General features: G+C 42.8%; 1 protein-coding gene across 2 annotated transcripts in view; it reads left to right on the top strand.

The window, feature by feature from the left end:
* The first annotated feature begins 2,558 nt into the window (after positions 1 to 2,558).
* VCL (vinculin) overlaps positions 2,559 to 24,482 on the top strand; it is a 122,205-nt gene continuing 100,281 nt past the window's right edge. Inside the window, exon 1 of one of the 2 annotated variants that reach the window (XM_004049612.5) lies at positions 2,559 to 3,185. In XM_004049612.5, the coding sequence (XP_004049660.1) occupies positions 3,018 to 3,185 (168 nt within the window). In that variant the 5' untranslated portion in view covers positions 2,559 to 3,017. The remainder of the gene's footprint in view (positions 3,186 to 24,482) is intronic. The other variant, XM_004049613.5, reaches the window with a different exon arrangement.

Genomic DNA, 24,482 nt, shown 5'->3' with positions numbered 1-24,482 from the left:
AGGTAAGAGTTAGACAAGCACTGATAGCTTTCTAGGTGGGAAAGAAATGTGGAGAAAAGCTCAAAAGTGAAACTCTACCAGGAATTTCTGGAGACTGTGAATATGTCAGTTTGTGACTGTTCTAATAATGATAATGGTTTCTTTTACTGAAGATCTCCTAGGTGCTTTACAAATTCATTCACCAATCCTTACATCAGCTCTGTGACGGTGCTACTATCCCACTTTTATAAAGAAAGAAGTTCCAGCAGAGAGAAGAAAAACCACTTGCCGGAGTTATATCTCCATCAAGTTGTGAAGCTGGGGTTCTGGCTTGAGCTCTGGATGGCTCTGAATTTATGCTGTTTGCACTGTTTAACCTGCCTGTCTGTGGGTCTAAGGTGGGGAAGCTGAAGGCAGTAAGGTTGGTCTGGACCCAGATTGTGGAGGGCATTGGTGTTAACACATGCTAACAGGAACCAAGAAAGATTTTAGAGGGAGCCAGTGAACGTGGAAATGAGGGGGACGGAAATGGGTATGATTATGGATGTGGGGGAGCACATGGGCTGGATGTGCAATGTGATATTCTTTTTGGGAGGTTAATATGGCCAGTCAGGCATTAAAGATGATTATATGATCAAGCCTCTGAGTCTTCCTGCCAATCTGTAGGAAATATATAGTTCAGAAGAACAAGTTAAACTACACATAAATATACAATCAGCAAAGTGGGGACAGGGTGAGGATTTAACAAAATCATACACTTTTTGGGAGGCCATATATACTTTGGGAGGCCAAGGCAGGTGGATTTCTTGAGTCCAGGAGTTTGAGATCAGCCTGGACAACATGGCGAAACCTTGTCTCTACCAAAAATACAAAAATTAGCTGGGCGTGGTGGCATGCACCTGTGGTCCTAGCTACTTGGGATGCTGAGGTGGGAGAATCACCTGAGCCTGGGGAGGTCAAGGCTGCAGTGAGCCGAAATCACACCACTGCACTCCAGCCTGGGCAATCGGAGTGAGACCCTATCTCAAAAAATAAAAAAAAATAAAAATAAATAAAATAAAATAATTTTTAAAATAAAAAAATCATATAGTTCCATCACTCAACTTTTTTTTTTTTTTTGGACAGGGAGTCTCACTCTGTTGCTCAGGCTAGAGTGCAATGGCACGATATCAGCTCACTGCAACCTCCACCTCCCAGGTTCAAGCAAGTCTCCTGTCTCAGCCTCCCGATTAGCTGGGATTACAGGCGCCTGCCACCACACCTGGCTAATTTTTGTATTTTCAGTTGAGACGGGGTTTCACCAGTTTGGCCAGGCTGGTCTTGAACCCCTGACCTCAGGTGATCTGCCTGCCTCAGCCTCCCAAAGTGCTGGGATTACAGGCGTGAGCCACCGTGCCTGGCACCATCACCCAAATATTTATACTATTAACACAAAGTAATGGGCAGAGAAAACAGCTGTGGTGGTTGTGGTAGGACTAGACAAAAATTTTCATTTGATGTGAGAATCTTTTGCTTGGAGGCATTACTGAAAGTGTTTACCTCAGAATGGGAAAGCTTGGGCAAAAGCGAATTTGAAGTAAGTAAGACGTTTGGAAGACGTCTTTTTTTTTTTTTTTTTTTTTTTTTTTGAGACAGAGTCTTGCTCTGTCGCCCAGGCTGGAGTGCAGTGGCGCGATCTCCGCTCACTGCAAGCTCCGCCTCCCGGGTTCACGCCATTCTCCTGCCTCAGCCTCCTGAGTAGCTGGGACTACAGGCGCCCGCCACCACGCCTGGCTAATTTTTTTGTATTTTTAGTAGATACGGGGTTTCACCGTGTTAGCCAGGATGGCCTAGATCTCCTGACCTCGTGATCCGTCCGCCTCAGCCTCCCAAAGTGCTGGGATTACAGGCGTGAGCCATCGCGCCCGGCCTGGAAGATGTCTTATACAAAGCGCGAGGGAGCTGGATAATTTGGTCTTACCTATCAAAATATAAAATGCACATACTTTTGCGTTTTTCTCTTTCCTGGTAGGCATTTGCGCTAGATAAATACACAGATGCACAGCACAGGGGCAAGTACAATTCATGCAGAATTGTTTTTTAATAGTGAAAACCAGGACCCAACCCAAGTCCATGAGTAGGAAATTGGTTCTGTAAATAGTTTTATTTCATGCAATGGAATATCATGCAGTCATTAAGAAGAATGAGGTAGACCTCTACCAACAGTGAAAGATAAGGGCACTTTAATCAAGGGCAATCATACCTAGTTCCAGGAAAATGTTCATTAATCTCATTTAGTTAGAAAAGATATATGTAGAAGTGAATCTATAGACAAGTCTAGAAGGCTACACACCCAGCTGTTAAACAGAATGTCTTTGAGGAGGGCAGGGGGCGGAGTCTGCGTTTACGTGAATGGGACGCTGCTGTTTCTCAGTGCACCTCTGCTGTTTGAATCTTTTACTAAAAACATTCCCATGCATTGCTGGGAGGGAATGGAAGGAGTATTTTGAGGGTTTCCTGTGAAGGGAAAGTTGAGGAGGGGACGTGGGAGAGCCCTTGGTCTCATCAAACTCTGGCGCCGCTTGAGGTGAGGAGACCCCGCCCCGCTGAGGTGATTCTGCAGAGGGGCGGAGCTCCCCAGATCCGAGGCGGGAGGCGGCCCGGGGGCGGGGCCAGCCGGCTCCAGCGGCCCGCTCCGCTCCCACCATGCCCTTATAAGGAGCGCCCGGCGTTAGGGCTCGGGAATCCGGTAGCAATCCCGGCGGCTCAGCCCCAATCCCAGGCCCCTCCCTTGGGAATGGGGGAGGGGCGGGGTTTGGCGGCCCGGTGGCTGGGGCGGAGCATCTCGAAAAGGGACCAGTAGGAGTGGTGGCCCAGGTCTGAGCGGCGCTGCCATTGGGCGCGGCGACGAGAGGGGGCGGGGAGCCCGTGAGGCTGGTTACGCCGAGGGAAGCCCCGACTCCGTAGTCGCTGCACAGAGTCTGTCTCTTCGCCGGTTCCCGGCCCCGTGGATCCTACTTCTCTGTCGCCCGCGGTTCGCCGCCCCGCTCGCCGCCGCGATGCCAGTGTTTCATACGCGCACGATCGAGAGCATCCTGGAGCCGGTGGCACAGCAGATCTCCCACCTGGTGATAATGCATGAGGAGGGCGAGGTGGACGGCAAAGCCATTCCTGACCTCACCGCGCCCGTGGCCGCCGTGCAGGCGGCCGTCAGCAACCTCGTCCGGGTGAGCGCGCAGGGCCTGGCGCGGGAGCGGGCGCGGGAGGTATCCCCGGGGCCCCGGCCCGCGTCGCGGCTGCCTGTGGCCGGCTCGCTGGCCGTGGCTTTCCGCGTGGGTTCCGGAGCCAGGCGCCGAGGGTTCGAATGGCCTCTTCTCCGCCCTGTGACCTTGAGCGAGTCCTGAGCCTCTCCGGGCCTCAGTGTCCTCATCTATAAAATGGGAGCAGTCATGAAAAAGGCTGCCTTGCGGGCTTGTCGTGAAGATATGGCGAGGTACTATTTGTGGAGTGCCTCGCGCGGCGTGTGGCCCACAGCAGACACCCAATAAATGAGAGTTGCTGGGATGTCCGAGGGTCCCTGCCCCGCGCAGGCTTCGCCCCCACGTTGACTTCCTCGCTCTCAGCGCCTTTTAGGCCTCCTCGATCTGGCTGTGCGGGGGAGGCAGAGCGGGCCTTCCCACGGATCCCTTGCCTTCTCTTCTAGGGATCCTTATTTGAGCCACGTTGTCCTCCTTTCTAAACTTCTGCCCCTCACCCTGAGACCCGCCTCGCCCACCCCCGCTCCCCAGAGCTCCCTGTATTCCGCCCTTTTATTCACTTGCCTCACTCTCTGTCGCCTCCTCCTCCCTCCTGGGCATTTTACTTATTATGCTCACTCCTCTGGCACTCTCACACCTTTATGCAGTCATTCGTGACCACAAGCCTGGTTTTACCTTCCGCTCAGCCCTGCTGCCCTTCCTTTCATTCCCTCCTGTGGACATTTCCACCTGGCTTTACCTGCTGTCAAACGGCCTCCTCCCACTGGGGCCTTTCTAGACTCGGGGGCCCTCCTTGGCCCCTCCTCCTGGCAGGAAGCAAGATGGAGCTGTTGGGAGAGGCCTGTGGAATCTGGGATCTGCCGCCCCTGCCGGAGAGAAGGCTGGGGCATCCGCTTCCCATCCACAACTTTCCTGGTGGCTCTGCAGACCCCTGTAACCCACAGCTGTGACTCATAACCGAGGTGATTCCTGGAGGAGGTGGAGCCCACGTCTGAAATGGGAAAAAAGAGGTGCTGAGACCAGTCTCCCAAGACTCCCCTGGCTAATGTCACACTTTTCTTTCCCACCCTGGGTGGGTGACTCAGACTGGTCCTGCTTGTGAGGAACAATTTTGGAAAAAGTTCATACTGCTCCCCCACTGAGCTGTGTAAATAGTGTGTGTCAGGGCAGTTGGGCGGCAACTGTGGGTCTGTCTGGGTGGGGCTTGGGTTACTTTTCTGATTTGAGCACTTTAGTGCACTTAGAGGCTCTTTAGCAGCTGAAAGTCTTCCTCAGTCTTCAGGGGTCCCTGGACTGTCTCAAGCAATTTAGGAGACTGGTAGCTAGGAAGACAGGGTGACACCACCGACCAAATTCCTGATCTTTCTTCTCTATAGCTTTAGTAAGAATCTATTCATTCAGTAAGAATGCTGTATTCATTCACAATGTCTACTTGTACATTGTTCTTTTTATAACTAATTTGAACAGAACACTCCAGAGTACATTCTTATGTAGTGTTGTCTAACATGGCTGCATTCCAGCCCTCCATTTTTCAACAAATAGGAAACAATGTAAAGAGACAAGGTAATAGTGTCTCTCCATGTAGTACTTCAGGAAATGAAATCTTAAAACCACATGTTGCACTTGGAACAGAGCTAGTGTAGTCTAGGGGTTGATATCTGGTTAGGCTATTTAGAGAAAAGTTATTTATGGGCTTCCATGCCATGAATTAATAAGCATTGAATGTCTGCTATATGGAAAACACTGCAATAAATCAGTGCTTCTCAGCTTAGAGTGTTCATGAAAATCATCAGTGGGGCTTTTTAGAAATTAAGATGTCCAGCTGCCACGGGTCAAGGCCTTTGTATTTTGCTTTTTTTTTTTTTTTTTTTTGAGACTGGGTCTCGCTCTGTCACGCAGGCGCTGGAGTGCAGTGGCGTGATCATAGCTCACTGCAGCCTCCATCTCCTGGACTGAGAAAAATCCTCCCACCTCAGCCTCCCAAGTAGCTGAAGGCCTTTGTTTGTTTGTTTGTTTTTGAGACAGAGTCTTCCTCTGTCACGAGGCTGGAGTGCAGTGACATGATCTGGGCCCACTGCAACGTCCTCCTCCCAGTTTCAAGCGATTCTCCTGCCTCTGCCTCCCGAGTAGCTGGGACTACAGGTTCGCACCACTGTGCCCAGCTAATTTTTGTATTTTTAGTAGAGGCGGGGTTTCACCATGTTGGCCAGGATGATCTCCATCTCTTGACCTTGTGATTTGCCCGCCTCGGCCTCCCAAAGTGCTGAGATTACAGGCATGTGCCACTGTGCCCGGCCAGGCCTTTGTATTTTTTAGGAAGCTCCATAGATGATTGTGATATACGCCCTTAGTTAGGAAACACTGTAATACACACTGTGAGACAAATACAAAAGAAATAAGGTTATAAGATGAAAACAATGATATGTAGTTAAGTTATATACTTTCCAACACATACAAAAGAGGGGACTTGAGATTGGTGGTAGCTATGGGTTAGCAGAGACAAAGTAGGGAGGATTGTGCTGATAAATAGTTAATCATGAACAAAGGTACTTGTGAGTAAGTCACTTCCAGGTTACAGCAAGTAGATTATCTTGATTGCAGCTCAGGAGACAAGTTGGAGAGAAATTGGAGATGAAGTTGTGCGTGACATATGGGCAGTGTAACATAGGCCTTATCCAAAAGGATGAACAAAGAGAGCAGGAGGGGGAGGAGGATGAGAATAGTGTGTGAGAAAGACTGCGTGAGAATGGCGTGTGAGAATAGTATAGTGTGTTTTGGGGAGGCCAGAGGACCTACCCATTGCTTCACATTCTCGGTGCCAACTGTGACCGTTAAATATGTGGATTCTGTACATGCTTCAAGATTGTTCCTGGAGGTCAAGCCTTGTCTGATATTCCTCTCTTTTTAAAAAATTTTATTTTGGTTTTAAATAGAGACAGGGTCTTGTTATGTTGCCCAGGCTGGTCTCAAATCCCTGGGCTCAAGCAATCCTCCCGCCTTGGCCTCTCAAAGTGCTGGATTACAGTTGTGAGCTACTGTGCCTGGTCTGATATTTCTTTATATGGTCCTCAGTTCCTGCCCTCAAAATTGGCACATAGGATCACTCAATAAATATTGTTGAAGGAACTATGGGAAGGGAGACAAATTGGGAAGCTTTTAAAATTGGTCGGTTATGAAGAAAATGAAGGCCTGGACTTGTGAGTGGCAGGGAAAATGGAGAAGGAATTAATCAGAAATATATTAGAAAAAGAAATAATAGAGCTGGATAATTGAACTCTGAATTTGCTAGAAAAGAAACAGTATTACGGTAAAATAATGAAACTGATTTTAGAACAAATCTTCTGGAATTTATGTAATCTGGGTGAGTATTTCTTGGGAGTTACTTTGGGAGGTTATATCCTTATTCCAGTGCTTTTCTTTGGGAATTTCTTTCAGATTATTTACATACGTATGCCAAATTAGTCTTATTTTGGTCAAGAAAATGTACATTTTGACTGAAGTAGGCATTCTTGAGCTCAACTACTTCATTTACTGTTCTTGAGCCCAAATGACTTTCGGATATTTCCATAATTAAAATTTACTAGATGAAGATGAAATTTTCAATTGTTGTACATAGTCATTCACTTATCAAGCAGGTGTTTATTGAGACCCCTTCCAATGTCAAAGCAATAAGTGTGATGCCTGGCACAATCAGTATGATACTGAATTGGAAGTCTTTTTTTTTTTTTCTGAGATGGAGTTTCACTCTTATTGCCCAGGTTGGAGTGCAGTGGCATGATCTTGGCTCACCGCAACCTCTGCCTCCCAGGTTCAAGTGTTTCTCCTGCCTCAGCCTGCCTAGTAGCTGGGATTACAGGCATGTGCCACCACGCCCAGCTAATTTTGGATTTTTAGTAGGGATGGGGTTTCTCCATGTTGGTTAGGCTGGTCTTGAACTCCTGACCTCAGGTTATCCGCCCGCCTCGGCCTCCCAAAGTGCTGGGATTACAGGCGTGAGCCACCACACCTGGCTGAATTGGAAGTCTTAAGTGGCACTGAGGAAACAGAGTATGATGGAAGTCAGAGGAAGACGAGATTACTTTTGATTGGAGAATCAGGGAAGGCTTCACAGAGGATATAACATTGAGTTGGGTCTTAAAGACAGATGGGATTTGAATATTTAGAGATGTGGTAAGAAAGGTATTACTTGGCCAAGCGTGGTGGCTCATGCCTGTAATCCCAGCACTTTGGGAGGCTGAGGCGGGCCAATCACGAGGTCAAGAGATGGAGACCATCCTGGCCAACAGGGTGAAACCCCGTCTCTACTAAAAATACAAAAATTAACTGGGCATGGTGGCACGCGCCTGTAGTCCCAGCTACTTGGGAGGCTGAGGTGGGAGAATCCCTTGAACCCGGGAGGTGGAGGTTGCACTGAGCTGAGATCTTGCCACTGCATTCTAGCCTGGCGACAGAGGGAGACTCTGTCTCACAAAAAAAAAAAAAAAAAAAAAAGGAAAGACATTACTTACTTTTATGGGGGCAGAACTCATTAGGATTTGTAATTTCATGTATATTTGCTAAGCAAAGTAGTCTGGTCACTGATATATATATATATATATATATACACACATATATATACACATATATATACGTATATATATACACATATATATACGTATATATATACACATATATATACGTATATATATACACATATATATACGTATATATATACACATATATACGTATATATATATACACACATATATATATACGTATATATATATACACACATATATATATATATACGTATATATATATACACACATATATATATATATATATAAAATTTGCAACTGGGTCATCACTTTTACTCCACAATTAGGGAGGGGGTAGGGTGGGAGTATTTATTTATTTATTTATTTTGAGATAGAGTCTCACTCTGTAGCCCAAGCTGGAGTGCAGTGGCGTGACCTCAGCTCACTGCAACTTCTGCCTCCCGGGTTCAAGTGATTCTCCTGCCTCAGCCTCCCAGGTAGCAGGGATTACAGGCATGTACCACTTAAAACTCTATTTAAGGCAGTTTTAAACACAGAGAGTGAGTCCAATTCAATAATGAAACAAGGAAGAGGAGGTAGTCAAGGGAAGGGTGGGAAAGGAAAAATAGGAGAGGGCCACAAGAAATTCTAAGAAGGCTTGGATTCAGCAGGCAGTGTGAAAAAGTCACAAGTCTTAGACTGAGTACTTTGTAGCATGGTATATAAATTTTTCTTTTTTTCATTAAAATGGCCCATAGAAATGTGTCAGTCTGTGATGTGACATTATAGTCATGCCAGTTTTGTTAATGGGGCTTCAGATACTTTGCTTTCTCCAGTGCATCTGAGAGCATGTGTTGTAAGTACTCCATGGGCTCATGAAATATTTATTTTGGGAGTTTTTTGTGGCCTTGACTTTTATGGGCCTCACTTGTATATCATATGTTCTTGGGACCAGCTCTGGGACAAATAGCAGTATTATCTTCACTTTACACTGATAAATGGGAAAGACTGCTCCGCTCTTGTTTTGTTGTTGTTTAGAGATGGAGTCGCTCTGTCGCCCAGGCTGGAGTGCAGTGGTGTGATCATAGCTCACTGCAGCCTCGAACTCCTGGGCCCAACAGATCCTCCCACCTCAGCCTCCTTAGTAGCTGGGACTACAGGGGTGCACCTCCATGCCTGGCTAATTTAAAATTTTTTTTGTAGAAATAAGGTTTCACTATATTTCCAAGGCTGGTCTTGAACTCCTGGCCTCAAACAATACTGCTGCCTCAGCCTCCCAAAGTGCTGGGATTATAGGCATGAGCCACTGTGTCGAGCCTACTCTGATCTTAAAAGGAGATCAGCAGTTAATTTTGTCATTTGTAATTATCAGTATTAACATCTGAAAATATTTTTGCTTTAAAATTTGGTTGATATTAGACTTTATTTCAGTTAAGTAAATAACAGTGTTTGGGTGGGTGATTTTTTTCTTCTTAATATATTTCTGTATTTTCCAATTTTTGAAAATTAATATATAATTCCTATGCTAAGGAAAAAATAGAGTAAATAAAAAGAATATTTATGTGATCATTTATAGCTCATAAAATACTTTCATATTTATAATCTCATAGCAATCTATGGGTAGGTATAGTGGTGGTCTCTGTTTTACAGATGAGGGAGGATACTGTAGTTCAGATAAATTAAGTAACCTGCCCACAGTGGCACAGCTAGTTAACCTGGACTTGAACTGTGGTCTGTTGTTCCAGATCCTCTGCTTTTTTTCACACCACCATTCCACATCTACTTAGAGCAAAGTTGTTAAATATCAGTGGAGGTTTCCCACCTAGAATCAGAAGCAACAGGAATGCTGTTAGTCATAGAGGTTCCATTTGTCCTGCCTGGGTCTGGCAACAGTATCTGTTTAGAGCCTGGCTTTAGCATAGCCTGCATGAATGGCCTATATGAGAAGAATGATGTGAAGGTAAGCTTGTTTCATAGCCACACCCAATTCATAGCATTTCTTTTCTTTTCTTTTTTTTTTTTTTGAGACGGAGTCTCACTCTGTTGCCCAGGCTGGAGTGCAGTGCTGCGATCTCGGCTCACCGCAACCTCCACCTCCTGGGTTCAAGCGATTCTCCTGCCTCAGCCTCCCGAGTAGCTGGGATTACAGGCATGCGCCACCATGCCCGGCTAATTTTTGTATTTTTAGTGGACACTAGGTTTCACCATGTTGGCCAGGGCGGTCTTGATTTCCTGACCTCAGGCCATCCACCCTCCTCGGCCTCCCAAAGTGCTGCGGTCACAGACATGAGCCGCTGCGCCTGACCCACAGCATTTCTTTTTTGAGAAATTAGAGTAGATACAGATCAGCACAAAAGTATGCCTGCAAAACAGATGAAGAGTTTTTGTGGTATATGTGCCTGCTTAGCTTGAAGCCTGTTAGAATGAAATCATATGTAAAATAACTTTGTAGATTACTTGGGGAATCATGAAGTTTCATTTGTAAAGCTGTTCCTACATCAAAAGAGATGTAAGAATGAGACAGATATCTATATCTATATATAGATATGTGTATTTTTCTTTTTTTTTCTTTTTTGAGATGCAGTCTCGCTCTGTTGCCCAGGCTGGAGTGCAGTGGTGCGATCTTGGCTCACTGCAACCTCTGCCTCCCAGGTTCAAGCGATTTTCCTGTCTCAGCCTCCTGAGTAGCTGGGATTACAGTCGTGTGCCACCACGCCTGGCTAATTTTTTGTATTTTTAGTAGAGATGGGGTTTCACCATGTTGGCCAGGCTGGTTTCAAACTCCTGACCTCATGTGATCCACCCGCCTTGGCCTCCCAAAGTGCTGGGATTACAGGTGTGAGCCACTGCACCCAGCCAGAGACAGATATATATTTTGTTCCAATCATTTTTAACATTCACTCATGTGACTGAGAGAACAGAAGATTTTTGGAGATGGGCAGTTATCCGTCGGTATCCATGGGGGATTGGTTGCAGGACCCCCCCTCGGATACCAAAATCTGCAGATACTCAAGTTACTTACATAAAGTGGTGTGATATTTGCATATAACCTATGCACATCCTCCTGTATACTTTGTCATCTCTAGATTACTTATACTGTAATACCTAATATGATGTAAATGTTATAAATAATTATACTTTTTTAATTTTAATTTTTATTGTTGTATTGTTTTTTATTTTTATTTTTATTTATTTATTTTTTTGAGACAGAGTCTCGCTGTTTCACCCAGGCTGGAGTGCAATTGCATGATCTCAGCTCACTGCAACCTCTGCCTCCCAGATTCAAGAGATTCTCCCACCTCAGCCTCCTGAGTAGCTGGGATTACAGGCACCCACCATAATGCCTGGCTAATTTTTGTATTTTTAGTAGAGACAGGGTTTCACCTTGTTAGCCAGGCTGCTCTTGAACTCCTGACCTCAGGTGATCCGCTCGCCTCAGCCTCCCAAAGTGCTGGGATTACAGGTGTGAGCCACTGTGCCCAGCCTATTTTTATTTTTATTTGTATATTTTTGATCTCCAGTTGGTTGAATACATAGATGTGGAACTCAAGGATATGCAGGGCTACAGCTATGTTTAAATTTTAATGGAACCACAACTTAAATGTTTGTTTACATCCACACAGTGGAAAATTGGGCTTTTCTAAAGCTGTTTTATAAATAGAGCTGGTATAACTCTAAATGGACACAGTAAGAGGGCAAAAGTCCTCTGGTATCAGCAACAGTAGCTTAGATTGGGTCCTCCTGTTACAGTCCTGGAGTAAGGACAACAGTAGGACAAACTACTTTTATAGGACTCATTTGAATTTTACTATTTCTTAGATATTTGTTTAAAAACAAACTAGCCTGGTTATTTCATACACATGTTGAGTATCTCTAATCTGAAAATCTGAAATCTGAAATGCTCCAAAATCTGACTTTTTGAGTATTGACATGATGCCACTCGTGGAAAATTCCACATCTGACCTCATGATAGGTAGAAGTCAAAACTTTGTTTCATGCACAAATTATTACAACTATTATGTAAAATTACCTTCATGCTATGTGTATATGAAACATAAATGAATTTTGTGTTTAACCTTTGGTCCTATCTCCAATATAGCTCATGATATATATGCAAAAATTCCCAAATCCAAAAAAATCTGAAATATGAGATACTTCTGATCTGAAGCATTTCAGATAAGGGATATTTAACCTGTACTTATTTAATTACTCATCATTTATATAGTTATGAAGTGTTTATGTTTTATATATAGTCATTTTATTTTTATTTATTTATTTATTTTGAGACAGGATCTTGCTCTGCTGCTCAGGCTGGAGTGCAGTGGCACAATATGGGCTCACTGTAGCGTCGACCTACTGGGCATTGATCCTCCCACCGCAGCCTCCCAAGTAGTTGGGACTACAGGCTTACACCATCATGCCCAACTATTTTTGCAATTTTAATAGTATTTAAACAAATATCCAAATGGGGTTTTGCCATGTTGCCCAGGCTGTTCTTGAACTCCTGGGCTCAAGTGATCCACCTGCCTTGGCCTCCCAAAGTGCTGTGATTACAGATGTGAGCCAGTGTGCCTGGCCAGGATTGTCATTTTAAGAGCCTTCTGACAACTTCCCAGTCTTTCACTGCACCCTTAGGAAATGGGTAGGATAGGAATATCCTCATTATCCACAGCCTATAGTTCAGCATAGCATGGAGATGCTCTGTTATTACACTCATACTTGTTCAGTGTTTGTCATCTCACTAAGTTGTAGGTTCCTCAGTGGCAGGGACAATATGCCTCTCCGGGTTATAGGTATGCAATATACTTTTTTTTGAGATGGAGTTTCGCTCTGTTGCTCAGGCTGCAGTGCAGTGGGACAATCTTGGCTTACTGCAACCTCTGCCTCCCGGGTTCAAGTGATTCTCCTGCCTCAGCCTCCTGAGTACCTGGGATTACAGGCACGTGCCACCACACCCAGCTAATTTTTGTATTTTTAGTAGAGACAGGGTTTTACCATGTTGGTCAGGTTGGTCTCGAAATCCTGACCTCAAGTGATCCACCTGCCTTGGCCTACTGAAGTACTGGGATTACAGGCATGAGCCGCTGCGCTCAGCCTAAATTTTTTTTTCTTTTTTTTTTGAGATGGAGTTTCACTCTTGTTGCCCAGGCTGGAGTGCAGTGGCACAATCTCCGCTCACTGCAACCTCTGCCTCCTGGGTTCAAGTGATTCTCCTGCCTCAGCCTCCCAAGTAGCCGGAATTACAGGCACCCACCACCACAGACGGCTAATTTTTGGTATTTTTAGTAGAGATGGGGATTCACCATGTTGGCCAGTCTGGTCTCGAAGTCCTGACCTGAGGTGATCTACCCGCCTTAGCTTCCCAAAGTGCTGGGATTATAGGCATGAGCCACCGCGCCCGGCCTAAATTTTTAAATTAAGTGAACATATGCATAACATTTATTTTTATTTATAACATATAGTATTAGGAATTATCGTACAGTGAATATTTCCCATCCCCAGCTGTCAAATATCTGGTATAGTCAAATTTGAGCCATCTCATGGAATTTATAATGGGCTTTGACTGAAACAAGTGAAATATATACTAAGAGAGAGGAATGAATGGCTAACTGCCCATTGTTTGAGATAACAAAAGTGTTCAGGCTATTTTGGGTTGTGGTTTTTCTGTTTCAGAGTCATTTCAGCTATGCAGATCACTTACTAAATTCATAACGTGAGAGTATGTTGCCTTCTATCTGAAAGTGGCGTTGAGATTTTGCATTCTCTTCTTGGGAGTGCCTTTTTAAAATTTAATGATTTAGACCAGATGTTGATATATTATTTGGAGCCCTGCTGGTTACAATGTAGTCTCATACTATGAGTCAGAATTCCTCATTAAAGGATCTTTATTTCCCTGAACCATATGGCAAGAGACAAAGATATCACCAAGTTGATCTGCTGCTTTTTTGCTTTCTGGCTGATTTGGGCCCAGCCTTTTCATTAAACCTTTAGGTCATGGTTCTGACAGCGGGGTGTATTTTTACATAATAAACCAGCATTAGGGCAGTATCAAAAGAAGTAGCGGTCTTTAATGAGCAAATGTCAGAGATTAGCTGCTTTCTTTGTAGATGTTTCTTTCTAGAATATGCTGTTTGGTCAGAATTTTTGATGAGGAAGGTCCATTCAGTCAGTTCTTGTTGCTCTCAGGCAGGTCAGCCCTTAAACCTTTCCATACAGATAGGACTAGAATAAAAAACAAACTTCTGCCTTGGCATTTTTAAGCTTCAACAACTTTCAGTGCTATATAATGTAAATCCTTAAGAGTTAACTTTTGGGGGGGAAAAATTCAAGTCTGTAATAAGGCTGAAAGATAGAGAAGAAATTTGATATATTGGAGGAAGGACGTCCCATTGAAAGCTTTCATGTGTCTTTCTTTTCCTTGTACCTTGGATCTGTAGAAGTCTTGCAGTATATGTTTGAATATAGTGGGCCACATAAGTTCAGCTGAAATAATTTTCAAATTGTCTAGGTGGCTGCTGCTTCCCCCCCCCCCCCAGCCATTTTAGTATTTAATTCTGTTTTTTATTTTTATTTTTTTTTGAGACGGAGTCTCGCTCTATTGCCCAGGCTGGAGTGCCGTGGCGCCATCTTGGCTCACTGCAAGCTCCGCCTCCCGGGTTCACGCCATTCTCCCACCTCAGCTTCCCGAGTAGCTGGGACTACAGGCGCCTGCCACCACGCCCGGCTACTTTTTTTGTATTTTTAGTAGAGATGGAGTTTCACCATGTTAGCCAGGATGGTCTCGATCTGCTGACCTCGTGATCTGCCTGCCTCAGCCTCCCAAAGTGCTGGGATTACAGGCGTGAGCCACCGCGCCCGGCTTTAATTCTGTTTCTATTGGGAATTGTTATGGAAAGGAAAGCTGTCTTACCTTATTTATTTATTATTATTATTATTTTGAGACAGAGTCTCACTCTGTTGCCCAGGCTATGGCATGATCTTGAGTCACTGCAACCTCCACCTCATGGGTTCAAGCAGTTCCCCTGTTTCAGCCTCCCAAGTAGCTGGGACTACAGGCATGCGTCACCACACCTGGCTAGTTTTTGTATTTTTAGTAGAGACGGGGTTTCACCTATTGGCCAGGCTGGTCTTGAACTCCTGACCTCAAATGAACCATCCCCTTGGCCTCCCAAAGTGTTGGGATTACAGGCATGAACCACTGCGGCCAGCCACCTTTTTCTTTTTTTTATTTTTCTTTACTCTTTTGAGATGGAGCCTTGCTCTGTTGCCCAGGCTGGAGTGCAGTGGTGAGATCTCAGCTCACTGCAACCTCTGCCTCCTGGGTTCAAGTGATCCTCCCTCTTCAGCCTCCCAAGTAGCTGAGATTACAAGCATGCGCCACACACCTGGCTAATTTTTTGTATTTTTAGTAGAGACAGAGTTTTACCATGTTGGCCAGGCTGGTCTCAAACTCCTGACTTCAAGTGATCCATCCGCCTCGGATTCCCAAAGTGTTGGGATTACAGGCTGTGAGCCACTGCACCAGCCTACCTTTTTCTTCTTAACAAGTTACAAAAAGATTTATTAGGGAAGGAAGTTGAGAATATGTAAGTAGGGAATTTTGTTCTTTTGTATTTTTATCAAAGTATTTTAGTTTTCATATTGCATTAAAAAATAATACTATTGAACAGTATACTATTAGTAATCACTTTTTATCATGCTGTGTCTTCATATAGTCTGAAAGAATAATTTTTCTTGTTACAAAATAATGCATTTTTATTGTTAAAAATTTAGAAAATCTATCTTTATTCGCAATCTTCTGTCAGTATTTCTCAGCCTTTTTCATTTCTGTCTACTTGAACTTGATTTACATCATTTTTTCTTGTTACTCCAAACCAATTTATGTTTCTCTGGGTATAAATACAAATTTAACTATATATATAGATGCACCAGCTCTTATCCTTTTCACCGTTTAAAACAAACAAACAAACAAAAACAAAACCCATCTCTAGTTCACTTTCCTGCTTATGAATTTTCAAAGCAAGGTGAGGAAACCCACTGTCTTAAAATACCCCAAGACTTTCTCTGCCATTTGGGGAGCTGTGCTCTAGATAGGAAACTGCTGCTTCAGAAAATATGAAATGAAATAACTTCAAGATAATGAACCTCATCCTGAAAGAACTTCTGGTCTCAACATACTTATACTTATTAAGACATGGGGGCTGGGCATGGTGGCTCACGCCTGTAAGCCCAGCACTCTGGGGTGCTGAGGCAGGTGGATCACCTGAGGTCAGGAGTTCGAGACCAGCCTGGCCAACATGGTGAAACCCCATCTCTACTAAAAATTCAAAAAATTGGCTGGGCATGGTGGCAGGTGCCTGTAATCCCAGCTACTTGGGAGGCTGAGGCAGGAGAATCGTTTGAACCCAGGAGGCAGAGGTTGCAGTTAGCTGTGCCATTGCACTCCAGCGTGGGTAACAAGAGTGAAACTCTATCTGAAAAAAAAAAAAAAAAAAAAGACACGGAGTCAAATAACCATTGATTAAATTAAGTATGTGCATTGCATGTATGCAAAGAGTTAGAGTGGGATAGAGTGTTAGGTAAAAAGGAACTTGTATAATTGGACGTAGGAAATGGGGAACTTGCTGCCTTCTTTCAAGTCCCTTGGTAAATGTAGATTTTATGTCTTCATATACTGGATCATCAGTCCTTGGATGATGGATTTCATATCAAATTTTCTTCCCCCTCTCCTCCCTACTCTCCTAGGGTGTCTCCCTTTAGACTGTTGGTTTCTGGAGGGCAAGGAGTGGGTTTTATTCTTCATATTATTGGTTCTGTGTTTACCATAGTCCCCTGCTCATGGTAGTTCTTCAATTAAGTGTGTTATGTTCTGATATTTAATATACCAGCTAGTCATTTTAGGTTATTTTATGATAATAAGGATAGCTGATTATCTCTTGCCTCCACTGGAAGGCATGATGTTTCTCTTTTCCTGCCCTCAAATGTTGCTATGTACCAAATATTTATACAGTCTCAAAGACAAACAAAGATTCATAAATGATATTATATTGTGTTGGGTACATATTTTGAACTTTTAGATTCCAAAAAATTCCATGTCACTTCTATCAGAAGTTAGCACACTGGATTGACATAAGTGTGGGGTGTGTGTATGGAGGAGAGAGGTGGTGAATCTTAGAACTCGAAATGTTTTACAAATGTTGTTAAGCTGCAGAAAATAGAGTCTTTCGCCCTTAGAGAATTTCCCACTGATAAAATTTCCAGTTGAATGACTTTTAAGGGGAAAGTGGCTGAATTTCACTGCACTTCTTACCACAGCTGGCCACCATCCAAGTCAAAGTCATTCCTTCTTTTGAAATAAGCTTAAGTTATTCCCATGAGTAAGCTTTCTGTGAAGAAAGAAATGGCACAGTTGTTAGAGTTGAGAGTTGAGGGACCTTTGTTATATAGCTTTCTTGTGTTTCCAGCCTTCTCTTTGTCCTCTCTCCATCCCTGGAGAACTGGCTCATCTTTTATGTACCGGGTGGATAACATGTTTTTATTCTTGCAATTAAAATAGATAAGGATATATGAATAGGCTAGTAAATCTCATAAGAAAAAATGTAGATCAGCAACACTTAAATTTCTCATTCTACAATTCTCCCCAAATAGTAAAGTTACTTGTCAAACTCCAGCTATGCACATTGCTAGGTGTTGGGATATATAAGATATGGTCTCTGGCCTCAAGTTGCCTAAAACACAGATGAAATCAATAATCTTATAAAAAAGATTTATTCACATCATCTCCACCAATATAATTGTTGCAGAATTTATATTCTTCTTCTTAAAGAGTTGTGTGTTAACTACTACAAATACAGTGGTTTTTCTTCTTTGGAGTCATGGAGAAGATGTGAAGTGGTAGGGACGTGGGGGAAGAGTGACACACACACAGTGGGCCAGCAGCAGATCGAGACTGGTATGGTATGAGAGGAGTGAGGAGATGGTGGGCCACCTAGTTAGGAAGAGACCTTTGAGCATTGGCCTCAGCTGCTTTCTGCTTGTGGCTGCCCAAACTCACTGGGTTTTTGTTTCCTCCAAAGTACAGTGCTTCCTGTTGGCCTTCCTTCTGCCTGATGTACTCTTCTGTAGTTCTTTACTTGGATAATTTCTACTAATTCTCAGTTTTCATAGTAAATGTCCATTTTTCAGGGACACTTTCCCTGACTACCTCTAAGCTAGGTTAGGCCCTTCTATCATGTACTTTCTATATTTTTTCCTTATTATGCTTATCACAATTGTAATTAATTATTTGTGTGATTATTCACTGTTTAACATCTCTCCCCTCCAGAGCCTCAGGGGCAAATATTGGCTCTACTGTGTTTGTCTCTGAATTTTCAGTATCCATCATGGTGCTTGGCATATAGTAGGATCTTGTCTTGTGGAGTAAAGTATTTGTTCAGTAAACAAATAGGAAGGCCATTTTCTGCTCCGATCAAAAACTGTTTTAAGCTTCTTTGGAGAAATATATATCAGGCTGTGGTTGAATCTTGGTGAAATTTAACTGCCAATTAGGAAAGTAGCTGTAAATAATTGCTTAACACAGGGCATTGCATGCAAAAGGACCATCTAATTTGTGTTCTCTGAGTGAAAAAAATTTAGGCACAGAGTCCTGGGGTGCAGATGGGGATAATCCTGCACAGCCCAGCACAGGATTATACAGAATATGTAAGTGTGAATAAAAAAAAAACATGGATGTAGAATTCTCTATTAGTTTTGATCTTTTGCAAATGAGCAGAATAGCCATCTTTGGCAAAATGTGGTAGTATGAGTTAGCAAATACCAAAGTCACACTTTAGATATAGATACTAGATAAATCAGCATATGATAATCAGCACATGATAAAAATTTTGGGAAGCAGTACAGTAGTATAATGGTTAAGCATTAAACTCCTTATTTTTAAATCCCATTGTTGACACCTTCGAGATAGGTAACATTGGGGAAGTTATTTAATCTCCATTTCTCATGATCCTCCTATGTAAAACAAAGCTAAAGATAGTACCTGGCTGATAATGTTGTTGTTGTGTGGGTTAAATTAGTTCATTAAAATGTTTATAACTATTCCTGACACAGAGCTAAGAGCTTTATGAGTGTTAGATTTTATCATTACTATATTTTCCCATGATTTTGAGTCATATTTTAAACGTTAGTCTAATGAAAAGGCAGTGTTGATTTAAAAAAAATGTCTAAGCATAGCTTCTAACTTTTATTCAACAAGGCAAAATGCCAATGAAAGCTTTTAGTAGAATTCCATATGTTGTGGAATATACAGTTTTACCAACTGTGGGGAAAATATCACTCACAGTTTTAGGTGCTTGAACCTTTGATTGCCAGTTTCCCATGATTAAAGATAGACATCTAAATTTTTAATTTATATTTGTTTTGTTAGAAGCAATAGTGAGGGAAAAAGTATATATATATTTTCCAATTTGAAGCAAGAATTAGGGTTTAGGATTTAGGGTTTTAACTCAAGCATTAATTGTCTTTTCTTTTCTCTTTTCTTTTCTTTCTTTTCTGTTCTTTTTTTGGAGACAGGGTCTCACTCTGTCACCCAGGCTGGAGTGCAATGGCTCAATCTCGGCTCACTGCAGCCTCAACCTCCTGAGTTCAGGTGATTCTCCCACATCAGCCTCCCCAGTAGCTAGGACTACAAGCATGCGCAGCCATGCCTGGCTAATTTTTTTGTATTTTTAGCAGAGATGGGGTTTTCCCATGTTGCCCAGGCTGGTCTTGAACTCCTGGACTTAAGCAGTCCACCTGCCTCAGCCTCCCAAATTGCTGGGATTACAGGCATGAGCCACTATGCCCGGCCAGTGTCCTATTTTCTTAAAAAAAAAAAAAAGAAAAAAAGCAAAACGAAAATCCCAAAGAGGTACCCAGGCCATTCACTGAAATAATAAGATAGAACCAGCTTTCCAGGTAGAGTTGAGAAATATTATGCATTTGTGAAATACAATTCATCATATTCTGGAACAGCCAATTTAGTTTTGAGACAGGGTCTCACTCTGTTGTTCAGGCTGAAGTACAGTGGTGTGATCTCAGCCCACTGCAACCTCCACCTCCCAGGCTCAAGCCTGCATTAGTCTCCTGAGTAGTTGGGACTACATGCGTGCACTACCATACCTGGCTAATTTTTGTATTTTTTGTAGAGATGGGGTTTCTGCCATGTTGCCTAAGCTGGTCTTGAACTCCTGGGCTCAAGCGATTCTCCCACCTCAGCCTCCCAGAGTGCTGGGATTACAGGTGTGTCACCATGCCCAGCAGCTTATCAAATATTTAATGAGCACATTCTATTCTGGATACTAGACTAACTTAATTTCTCTTGTCTGAAAAAAGGGATAGAATCGCTTTCAGATTCCTACCAAATATAGGAGTAATAGAGTTGAAAAGTGAGATTAGGAGACCTTAACTACTAGTTTAGAGGTTATACTCGGTATTTCTAGTCTTTCAAGAAGTTTTTTGCTATTCATATTTAATTTCAAAGTCTTAAATTAATTAGCATTTTTACTATTCTCCTGAGTAATAAAAGGATATTAAAACAATTTTTGGCCAGGCCCCGTGGCTCACGCCTGTAATCCCAGCACTTTGGGGGGCCGAGGCAGGTGGATCACTTGAGGTCAGGAGTTTGAGAGCAACCTGGCCAACATGGTGAAACTCCATCTCTACTAAAAACACGAAAAATTAGCCGGGCGTGGTGGCTTGCGCCTGTAATCCCAGCTACTCGGGAGGCTGAGGCAGGAGAATCGCTGGAACGTGGGAGGTGGAGGTTGCAGTGCCACTGCACTCCAGCCTGGGTGACAGAGGGAAACTCTGTCTCCAAAAAAAAAAAAGTTTACATTTCCCACTTGGTAATTTCTTCAGTTCTTCCAGTTTGCTAATTCTTGTGTAGTAGTTTCTAATATATGCCATTTAATCCATTCACTGCATTTTTAATTTAAATGACAGTCTTTTCCTTTTTTTCTTTCTTTTTTTTTTTTTTGAGAGGAAGTCTCACTCTGTTGCCCAGGCTGGAGTGCAGTGGTGCGATCTTGGCTCACTGCAACCTCCGCCTCCCAGGTTCAAGCGATTCTCCTGCCTCAGCCTCCCAAGTATCTGGGATTACAGTCATCCACCACCACATCAGGCTAATTTTTGTAGTTTACTAAAACTACAAAGGCTGATCTTGAACTCCTGACCTCAAGTGACCTGCCCACCTCAGCCTCCCAATGTGTTGGGATTATAGGCATGAGCCACTACGCTCAGCCTTTTTTCTTTTTATTTATTTGCTTTTGTAAATAATGGGGTCTCCCTGTGTTTCCCAGGCTGGTCTTGAACTCTTGAGCTCAAGGGATCCTCCTGCCTGGGCCTCCCAAAGTCTTGGGATTACAGGCATGAGCCACCACATCCAGCCTAAATGACAGTCTTTTTCCCTTCCATAATTCCCTTTGGAACTTTTTCAAAATCTGCTTCAGTTTTGATAGTCTCTTGTTCTTTTATTATACTTAAAATTGTCATTTCTTGTTGTTCGTGTTGTTTTCCTTGGAGTATAGAAACTATAAGAGCTTAATACCAGAGCGAGAATAGCAAGGCACCTTTAAAATCTGGTGAAGGCTGGGTAAGGTGGCTCATGCCTGTAATCCCAGCACTTTGGGAGGCTGAGGCAGGCAGATTGCTTGAGCGTAGAAGTCCGAGACCAGCCTGGGCAACATGACGAAATTCCTTCTCTACAAAAAGTATAAAAATTAACTAGGCATGGTGGTGTATGCCTGTAGTCCCAGCTACTTGGGAGGCTGAGATGGGAGGATTGCTTGAGCTGGAGATCGTGCCACTGCCCTCTAGCCCCTGGGCAACAGAGCGAGACTCTGTCTCAAAAAGAAAAAAAAATCTGGTGAAATGTGAGGATAATCTTATTGTTTTGAGACTGCAAGAGTCTCTCACTCTTTTTTAATTTTGGTAAGATGTACATAATATTAGCTTTACAATTTTAACCATTTTTAAGTGTATAGATCTGTGGCATTAAGTACATTCACATTGTTGTGCAACCATTACCATCACATACCTCCAGAACCTTTTTATTTTCCCCAACTAAACTCCCCATTTCTCATTCCTCCTAGCCCAGCAACCACCATTCTTTCTGTCTCTGTGAATTTGACTACTCTATGTAAGTGGAATCATACAGTGTTTGTATATACTGTATAACATACAGTATATGATATGCTCTATATAAGTGAAATCATATAGTATTTGTCCTTTTGTGATTGGCTTATTTCGCTTAGAATAATGTCTTCAAGGTTCATCCAAGTTGTAGCATGTGTCAGAATTTCCTTCCTTTTTAAGGCTGAATTATATTCCATTGTATGTGCATACCACATTTGTTTACCCATTCATCCATTGATGGACATTTGGATTGCTTGCACCTTTTGGCTATTGTGAATAATGCTGCTATTTCGTCATACGTTTAGTATCTTAAGAGGCCTGAACTCTGTCTCTGAAGGGTGTAAGCTGCTGCTGCTGCTTTTTCTTTCTTTTTTTTGAGACAGGGTCTGGTTTTGTTGCCCAGGCTGGAGTGCAGTGGCATGATCTCAGCTCACTACAACCTCAGCCTCCCAGGCTCAAGCCATCCTCCCACCTCAGCCTCCCAAGTAGCTGGGACTACTACAGGTGCATGCCACCATGTCTGGCTAATTTTTGTGTGTATGTGTATATATTATACACATACAATTTTATTATACTTAAAATTGTCATTTCTTGTTGTTCTTGTTGTTTTTCTTGGAGTATAGAAACTATAAGAGCTTAATACCAGAGTGAGAATAGCAAGGCACCTTTAAAATCTGGTGAAGGCTGGGTAAGGTGGCTCATGCCTGTAATCCCAGCACTTTGGGAGGCTGAGGCAGGCAGATTGCTTGAGCGTAGAAGTCCGAGACCAGCCTGGGCAACATGACGAAACTCCTTCTCTACAAAAAGTATAAAAATTAACTAGGCATGGTGGTGTATGCCTGTAGTCCCAGCTACTTGGGAGGCTGAGATGGGAGGATTGCTTGAGCTGGAGATCGTGCCACTGCCCTCTAGCCTGGGCAACAGAGCGAGACTCTGTCTCAAAAAGAAAAAAAATCTGGTGAAATGTGAGGATATATATAGGATACATATATATATATAAATACATACATATATATATATGTATTTTTTTATTTTATTTTATAGAATGGGGTTTTACCATGTTGCTCAGGCTGGTCTTGAACTCCTGGGCTCATGTGGTCTACCTGCCTTGGCCTCCCAAAGTGCTAGGATTACAAGTGTAAGCCACTGTGCCCAGCTGGAATGTAAGCTTCTGATGGACTTGGGCTAGGACTGTGAACTTAGCCTCTGATGCCAAGGAGCAAACATGGAATGAAAGCAGGCCAAAGGCCCTTTTGCATAATATGGCAGTAAGGCAGGAAGGGAAGTTCATTCCACTTTAGAGAGGCAGTGTTTGAAGCATGAGGAAGTTTGCCAGCCAGAGAAAATGGGAATACCTTCTGTGCAGAGTGAATACAAAGATACAAGGGTGTGAATGTGCAGTTAGGGAATGGGGAAGCTTTAGTAATGAGACTGTTAAGGTGGATTGTGTCCCTTGTGAAGGGACTCAGACGACATAAATCAGTTAAAAAAAAAACAAAACTAACTTCAGTTTTTGAATAGGTATAGGATTCACCTGGTTCAAAATTTAAAAGGTAAAGGTATACAGTGAAAAGTCTCCCTTTCCCCCTTGAACTCCAGCCACCCAGTTTCCCTCCTCATAGGAAACCGATGCACTTAAGAAACCCAATGTCTTGGATATGCTTCTAGAGATAGTTTGTGCACAATCTGGCAGTAACTAGTCCCCTTTCATACAAATGAAGACCTGTTATACTGTCTTGTCCTGTTTCTTGATTTTTTTTTTTTCATCCTTTGCATGTTTTGGGGAACATTTCTTGTTTGTATCTACAGAACTTTCTCTTCTTTTGACAGTTAAATAATAGTCCCTTAATGGTTGTAGATAATTTATTAAACTAGACCCTTATGGAAGGTTATTTGTGATCTGTTGCTGTTTCAGACAATATGGCAAAGAATGACACAAATATGTCAGTTTACGTATGTGCAAGTACATTTACAGGATAATTTCTAGAAGAGGAACTTACTAAGCATTGGATGTTAGAAAACAGAGAAATCTTTTATTATTATTATTTTTACTTTATTTTACTTTAAGTTCTGGGATACACATGCAGAACATGCAGGTTTGTTACATAGGTATACATGTGCCATGGTGGTTTGCTGCACCTATCAACTCATCATCTAGGTTTTAAGCCCCGCATGCATGAGGTATTTGTCCTAATGCTCTCCCTCCCCTTGTCCCCCATCCCCCTACAGGCCCCAGTGTGTGATGTTCCCCTCCCAAAACAGAGGTGTTTAAGCTGATGTATAAAATTTTGGTAAAATAATTATGGTAGTATTGAGGAAGATAGATTGGAGCGCTGGTGAGACACTGGGGTTGGAGAGCCATCCATTCAAGCAAGAGGTAGTAAGAGCTGCCTTCAGGCAGTGGTAGGAGTGCAGATAGAGAAAAGACACATCTGCAGCATGTGTAGAATACAAGAGGGAGAGGGAGGAAAAAGAAAAGATCAATTCTAGAGATAGACTCATTATTACTTAATTTATATTTGGATTCATAGTGTTCTCGATTTTGAAAATGAATCAGTAAAGTAAATGTTTTAAAAATAAC

This window comes from Gorilla gorilla, chromosome 8 (assembly GCF_029281585.2).
Source record: "Gorilla gorilla gorilla isolate KB3781 chromosome 8, NHGRI_mGorGor1-v2.1_pri, whole genome shotgun sequence".
Lineage (NCBI taxonomy): Eukaryota > Metazoa > Chordata > Mammalia > Primates > Hominidae > Gorilla > Gorilla gorilla.
Note: the sequence above shows the minus strand (reverse complement) of the source record. Positions and strands in the feature narration are given on the sequence as shown.